This window comes from Calliphora vicina, chromosome 2 (genome assembly GCF_958450345.1).
Source record: "Calliphora vicina chromosome 2, idCalVici1.1, whole genome shotgun sequence".
NCBI lineage: Eukaryota > Metazoa > Arthropoda > Insecta > Diptera > Calliphoridae > Calliphora > Calliphora vicina.
Genome location: NC_088781.1, coordinates 68,143,261 through 68,150,316, shown reverse-complemented (window position 1 = coordinate 68,150,316; position 7,056 = coordinate 68,143,261). Strand labels below are relative to the sequence as shown.

General features: G+C 30.2%; 1 protein-coding gene across 1 annotated transcript; it reads left to right on the top strand.

Annotated features, from left to right (window-relative positions):
* Positions 1 to 2,756: 2,756 nt before the first annotated feature.
* LOC135952660 (odorant receptor 24a-like) lies at positions 2,757 to 4,232 on the top strand. The gene is made up of 5 exons (XM_065502675.1): positions 2,757 to 3,277; positions 3,344 to 3,716; positions 3,777 to 3,875; positions 3,956 to 4,108; positions 4,182 to 4,232. Exons 1-5 carry the CDS (start codon positions 2,757 to 2,759, stop codon positions 4,230 to 4,232), a joined length of 1,197 nt encoding a protein of 398 aa, XP_065358747.1.
* Positions 4,233 to 7,056: the final 2,824 nt, after the last annotated feature.

The following is a 7,056-nucleotide window of genomic DNA, read 5'->3' as shown; positions in this document are numbered from 1 at the left end:
AAAATAAAATGAAATAAAACCCAACAAGAATTTCATTGGGAGTTGTTTCATTGGTAGGTATTGCATTGTTGAATAACTCCCAACAAAAAAATTATGAAATAACTCCCTATGCGTTAGGAGTTGTTTCATAATGAAATAAGTCCCAAGTTGTATGAAAAATTTGTTGGGTGTTATATCATTTTTTCATGGGAAGTTATTTCATTTGGGAATTATTTCACGGTACCCTATTTATATTTAAAATTTCAGCTCATTCGGATCATAAATGGATTTTTGGCGATTTTTTTTTTAAAATTTGACCACTGGCCCCATTAGCACTAGGAAACTGAACAAATGTAAATCGACTCGAAAACACCTCAGCTCAAACCAAAACCATTGAAATTTCGTAACAATATGTCCAATAGTTCCCAAGATACCGAATTATTTCCAAAAAAAAAGTTTCTAAACCACTGTGCATTGGTGTAAAGCTGAAAATTTTAAGTTGTGATTAGGTTTGGGGTTTCCCGGATAAGTTTATTTCCCGGGAAACGGGAATGAAAAATTTCATTTTCCGGGATTCCCGGGAATGTTTTTCAACTAGAAAAATAAGTAACAAAGAAAATTATTTTATAAAATTTTGACATTTTATTAAAGAAAAAGAAAGCCAATACATTACAATTCTATTGCACTAACATACAAATAAGTTTGTTAAAATATTTGGAGATCACTTGTTACTATAAAATTCAATATTGGCGATAATAGAGTAAAAGAGCAATTAAGTGTCACAAAATTTTATAAATTGTGAACGTACTTTTATAATTCGATATCGACTAATATGTTAATAGGATTTGTAGTGCACTATTTAGCATCTTTCTTTTGATTCTTTTCTATTATATTTTTTTATATAAAACATATTTTAAAATAAAATCAAATCCATCAAGTTCAAAATTACCTCATATAGTTTACAAAGAGTAAAGAAGTAGTTCTAATGTATTTTGTTTTTGGTTTCTGCTAAACTGCTCTCTTTGCTATATAAAGTACTCTACATTTTGAATACCGCTATTATATAATAGAAATAATGTTATATGAATAACGTCATAGAACTATTTAAAACAAAATGATTTATCAAAATATCTAATGCATTCAATAAATCATTCGACGAGACAACTCTTTCGCTTTAAACAGATGTTGGCTTTATCGTTAGTAAAGCCTTATAAAGACAATCACAATTTGTTCTCCAATTGCTACTTCAAATAAATCTAATTCCCGCTTAAAACTTGTTGCGTTTGATTTTAAATGTTTATTGTTTTCCTTTTCAATATTGATTGAATATTATAATTGGTTTTTAAAATGTTGCTGCATTTGTATTTCGCTTTGAACAGATGAGGGAACATTGTGGGCAAATAAGCGTTTATAAATTTGCTGTCCATAAATTTTAAATTATATTATAATTTATCTTAAAATGTTGAAGTTTTTAGGTTTAATTTAATTGCATGAACCATTTTTTGAGAAATATTAGAATATTTAGATAACAGCTGTTCATGAAGAGTGATCATTATAGCATCATTTATCAGAAATATGGTTTATTTCTACTAAATGCTTCTACTGTATCCTTAATGGGGTTTAAAACCTCCACTAATATTTGGAACAAGCCATTCATCAAACAGAGATGTTATATTTAAATATAATAATGTATTTTTAATTAATTTTAAATTTCCTGTTTTTCCCTGGAAAAAATTTAAATTTCCCGTGAATTCCCGACAATAATTTTACGGGACCCCAAACCCTAGTTGTGATATAAACCTTTAATATTATTGTATAGTTAATATTACAAATGAATTTATACAAAATTTTGATGTGTGTCACTTCTTAATTCGTATATGTACTTATGTGAGACATAAATTCAAAATTTCAAACAAATAATAAAATTATCATTAAATTCAATTATTGATTTCATACACAATTTTTCATATTGAATTCGTATCTGGGACGTTATTTTGTAAACCGTTTGTAAAGGAAATCGTTGGATTTTTCATGCCTTAACTGTGGAATTAATATTTTACAAACCCTTTATTGTTTTAAAATCTAGCGAAGTTATGCCTTCATTTAATTATAATTACACATGTTTAAAAAAGAACAAGTTCGGTCAAGACCAATCATATAGTACCCTACACTGAGTAAATGAACAAAAACAGTTTTCTTTTTAAATTTCAATAATTTATTTTCGTGAGTGAGTTTCGGAAGTGGGCCTTATATGGGAGCTATGGCGAATTATGGACCGATCACCATGTAGGTCGTGTGATTTATGTCTATATGAAAGTCATTTATGTTGAATTTTGTGTGTATACCAACATTTTTAAGAGACTTATGCATGTTAAAGTGATTTTCGGAAGTGGACTTTATTTATATGCGGGATATGGTCTACTATGGGGGCTAGAAGAAATCATGGTCGGATTATTACCATTTTCTACAGAGTTTATTATTCATGGACATAACAGACATACCCTAAGCTAAATTATTTGAAAGGATAGACCTAATATGCCTTCATTTCGTAGCATGAATTAAAGGACGTTCCCAATTTTATTTAATTATTGTTCAATGGTGAGCTTTCAAATTAGTTAAAGTTCAACAATTTTAAAGTTAATGAAACGCCTCTATAAGGTCGAAAGTTTAAATATTCTGAGACACCCACTAAAATGTGTTTTAAAAGGATTGACTTTAGCTATCTACTGTCATTAAGTAGTTCAAAGTGATATCGTAGACATCATTCTGGCCACAAAATGTTACCAAAATTCTTAACGCAACGGTATCCACTAGACAAACACTTCTTTTTAATTCCACGCTTCGCCTTGAGTCTCATTGGCTATTATCCGGAAACCGTGAGGACAACAAAGGTGCAACTGTGGTCGTTCTTCAATATAGCAATTTTGGGTTATGGCTGTTATGCTGAATTTTATTATGGCATCCACTACTTGAGCATCGATATACCTTCAGCCTTGGATGCTCTCTGTCCGGTGGCCTCCAGTATTATGTCGTTTATTAAAATATTTTTCATTTGGTGGTATCGAGAGGACTATAAAAGTCTTATTGAAAAGGTGCATAATTTGACGGCTCAGCAAAACTCCAGCAGTAAAGTGCAAATGAAAAAGAGATATTTCACATTGGCGACACGCTTAAATGCCTTGGTACTATTTTTTTCCTTTTGTACCAGCACTTCATATACATTAAGACCGATTGTCAGCAATACGTTTTTGTATCTAAACGGCAAAGACATTATCTATGAGACACCATTTAAAATGATGCAAGTTGAATTTAAATATTTACACATTTGAAAAGAGTAAGCAAAATAATGCTTATTTTTCTCTAGGTTTCCAGATACGCTTCTTTCAATGCCACTATACCCAATAACATTTATATTGGTTCACTGGCATGGGTATATAACGATATTAGCATTTGTCGGTGCTGATGGTTTATTTTTAGGATTCTGCATTTATTTAGCTACGCTTTTAAAGGCGATGCAAGAAGACTTACAAAATATATTGACAGATATCGAAGATAAAAAAAAATCAAGACATGACTCGGAGGAGGAGGTATGTTTGGCACTGGAGGATATTATAGTACGTCACAATGAAGTTGCCGAGCTTACAGACAAATTTTCCTTGATTATGGTTGAAATAACTTTGTGTCAGTTCATCACCTCAAGTATAATTATAGCCACCAGTGTTCTTGATCTTTTGCTAGTGAGTCAAATTATATAAAATAAATTGTTTGTAATTGTTAAAACTCCATTTAAAATTTAGTTTTCTGGTTATGGAGTTATAGTCTACGTTGTTCATACTTGTGCCGTTTTTACCGAAATATTTCTTTACTGTTTGGGTGGCAATGCTGTTATGGAAAGTGTAAGTATATAAGTATTTAGTTAATTAGTTATTTAGTTAGTTCTTTGCCGGCTTTATATTATCCATTATCATAAATATAGAGCGAAGATTTGGCTACGAAAGCCTATAGCAGCGAATGGTACACTCACAGTGTAAAGGTTCAAAAAATGGTTTTACTCATCATGGTACGTGCTCAACGTACAATTGGCATAAAAGTGCCATTTTTTGCTCCCTCATTGCCAGCACTGACAGCGGTAACTATAAATAAATAAATAGATGCGATAATAGAGCGTATAAAACACTTATGAAAATTTATTTTTATTTTAGATTTTGCGTTTTACCGGATCTGTCATTGCTTTAGCTAAATCGGTGATTTAAATAATATGTCATTGCAATTATCTATTTATATAAAAAACATAAATGCTTTTAATTGGAAGCACCGCAGTAATAATATGCACATATGTATCTTAATTCATATACTATTCAGTAAATATCAGCGTAGGATGATATTTCAAAACTAACCCTAATTAAACACAATTTTATGAAAAAAAGGTTTTTATTGTTAAACTACCCTCCTTTGGATTTAAAAGCTCATAAAAAATGTTTTTAAGGTATCGTAATAATTTTTTAAATTTAAAAATATTTGTTATGTTTTTAATGATTAATAAGAAAAAAATAAATTTTAGTATAATTTTTATCCTGTTGTTTTCGACCAATGCTTGAAGTAGGGCGCACGTTGAAATCGATTTAAAAATTTATTATTAGTAATTTTTAAAGCTTGTTCTTATGAAATTTAAAACTTTTTTTTAAATCTTTGAGTAAAATTTTATAAAAACTAAAATTAATTTTTGTCATATGGGCAATTCCACGAGAATCGCTATCACGACTGAAAAAACAAAAACCCTTTAAACTTTTTTCAAGATGATTTGAATAGAAGCAAATAATATAATGTTACTATATGAAAGTATTTAGATCATATTACATTTTAAAGACAAAAATAATAGTTTAAACTGATTATATTTAATTTTTTAATGTTTTAGGTATGTTTTAGGCGAAAATTACGGCGAAAAATAGGCTCCCAATTAGCTTGTAGTATGAAATGAATTTGACACTGATTGTTTATTTGCTATTATAAAATTGTTTTTTTTTCTATTAATTTTTTTAGTTTTTGTATACATATATTTACAGAATATATATTGTTTTATTATAAGAGACAAATCTGTCACGTAAGGTATTAAATTTAATTTATTATAAAATCATCCAATGATTACAAAATATTTGGTTTAGTGTAAGATATTAAAAGAAAACATAACGCCTCTCACGATTCGCAAATTTTCGCATATTTCTACATGTACCTCAAAATTACGTTTTATGTCACGTACGATATACCATTATTTCGCTCGATATTTTGTACAAAAATGTTCCGAAAGAACTTATTATTTTTTCTAAATATAGTACCCTCTGAATGGAACATATGGACCAAATTATTTTTCAGGTACTCTTATTTTTGCAAAATCTATTCCATTCTATAGGCATACAAATGTCAAGTACGATGACATGGAATTGCCCATATGTTGTATGCATTTTTATACCCTTCACCTTCGTGACAAGGGTATATATAAGTTTGTCATTCCGTTTGTAATTTCCACAATATAATTTTCCGACCCTATAATGTTGTGCTGGGGTTTTTGTTGGAAATAGTCGTTTTTTAGGGTGTTAAATATTTGGTATTTGGATTTCCATGTGGTACTTTTACTTGTTCGTCCGGCTTAGCTTTACGGTGTGTAGGCTCTTTATGGACATGTACCATGCGCAAGTACCACTGTAGATGTACAATTAGTCAGGAAATGGAAAGCATTCGATAGTCCAGTGCCACGGTGTTATTGACACTGCCATCAGCCCACCCAAATGGATTGTCTGCTTTTCAGCAATCCCCAAGGTAACGTGCTCAATTTATATCCAATCTTCTACTTTTCAAAAACTGTTCTGCTCGCCGTGAAATTTTTCCAGAAGTTGTTTCGCTTGTTGCCCTTTCTAGAATATCTTCCTTTTTCCATTTTAAACCTTTCTTAGACATGTCAAAACTGAAAGAGTTACCATACTACTAATTTTTAGCATAAGAAAAGAAGTTGCCACAGGTTAGTAATAAAAAAAGTCGTGAGCATGCGAAAATCGCTAGACTGAAAACATTGACATAACAATAAAGTATATATATCCTGGATCCTTATAGATAGCGGAGTCGATTAAGTTATGTCCGGCTGTCGGTCTGTTGAAATCAATTTTCTGAAGACCCCAGATATCCTCGGGATCCAAATCTTCAATAATTCTGTCACACATGCTTTCGAGAATTTTGCTATTTAAAATCAGCAAAATCCGTCCAAAAATAACGGAGATATGAGCAAAAATCCGAGACATCATCAAAAAAAGACAATTTATTGCATGCTTTGACAAAAAAGCAATAATACGTATGTTTGGATGTGTGTTGGTTTCATTGCTTTGCGTATTTTGTTTTTTGGTGTTTTGTTTCGTTTGTAACTTCTACAATTTTTAAAAGTGTTCTTGATATATTTAGGGTGCTATTCGCTGAAAATGGGCAATATATGTACATTAGAGTGCTCCAAAAAAATAAAATTGCGAATTTTGACCGTCCCCCCCTCTAGAATTTTTCTATGTATTGTAGAAACACATTGTGCAAAATATTAGGATGATAGGATAACGTTAACTGGTGGCGTAACGACGCTGAAGTTTTGAGGTGCATTTACAAGGGGAAAATATGCAATTTTTTCAGTTTTTGTAAAAATTTTGCCATTAAATAATGACTTTTACAATTTAATTTAAAAGAATCGAAATGTGTACGTAATTGTCGTTATAATAACATATAAAAGACAAAAATTGGTGAAAAAATGTTAAAGTTATTAAAAAATCGCCAGGCCATAAACGTGTCTCAGGCCACTAGAACAAGAAATTTATGAACAAAATTAACATATTTTGAGAAATATTAAAATAAAAGCTTATTTTTACTTAAAATATATCCATATTTACTTGTATATGAGTTTTTGTCCTCGTAGGATACCGTTAACCTATTCGTAGGTATGACCAAAAAAATTATTTTTTTTAACGGCAGTTTCAAAACTCCAATTTCAAATTTTTAAAAATTTTGTTAAACAAATTTCAGAATTTTTTGATCATCACATGGGGATTT

What these genes read in the sequence shown, in the direction of transcription:
- LOC135952660 (XM_065502675.1), top strand. Translation starts at nt 2,757, where the DNA reads ATGTTACCAAAATTCTTAACGCAACGGTATCCACTAGACAAACACTTC. An exon ending in GAGACACCATTTAAAATGAT is followed by an intron (nt 3,278 to 3,343) that starts GCAAGTTGAATT and finishes ATTTTTCTCTAG; the next exon opens with GTTTCCAGATACGCTTCTTT. An exon ending in GTGTTCTTGATCTTTTGCTA is followed by an intron (nt 3,717 to 3,776) that starts GTGAGTCAAATT and finishes TTTAAAATTTAG; the next exon opens with TTTTCTGGTTATGGAGTTAT.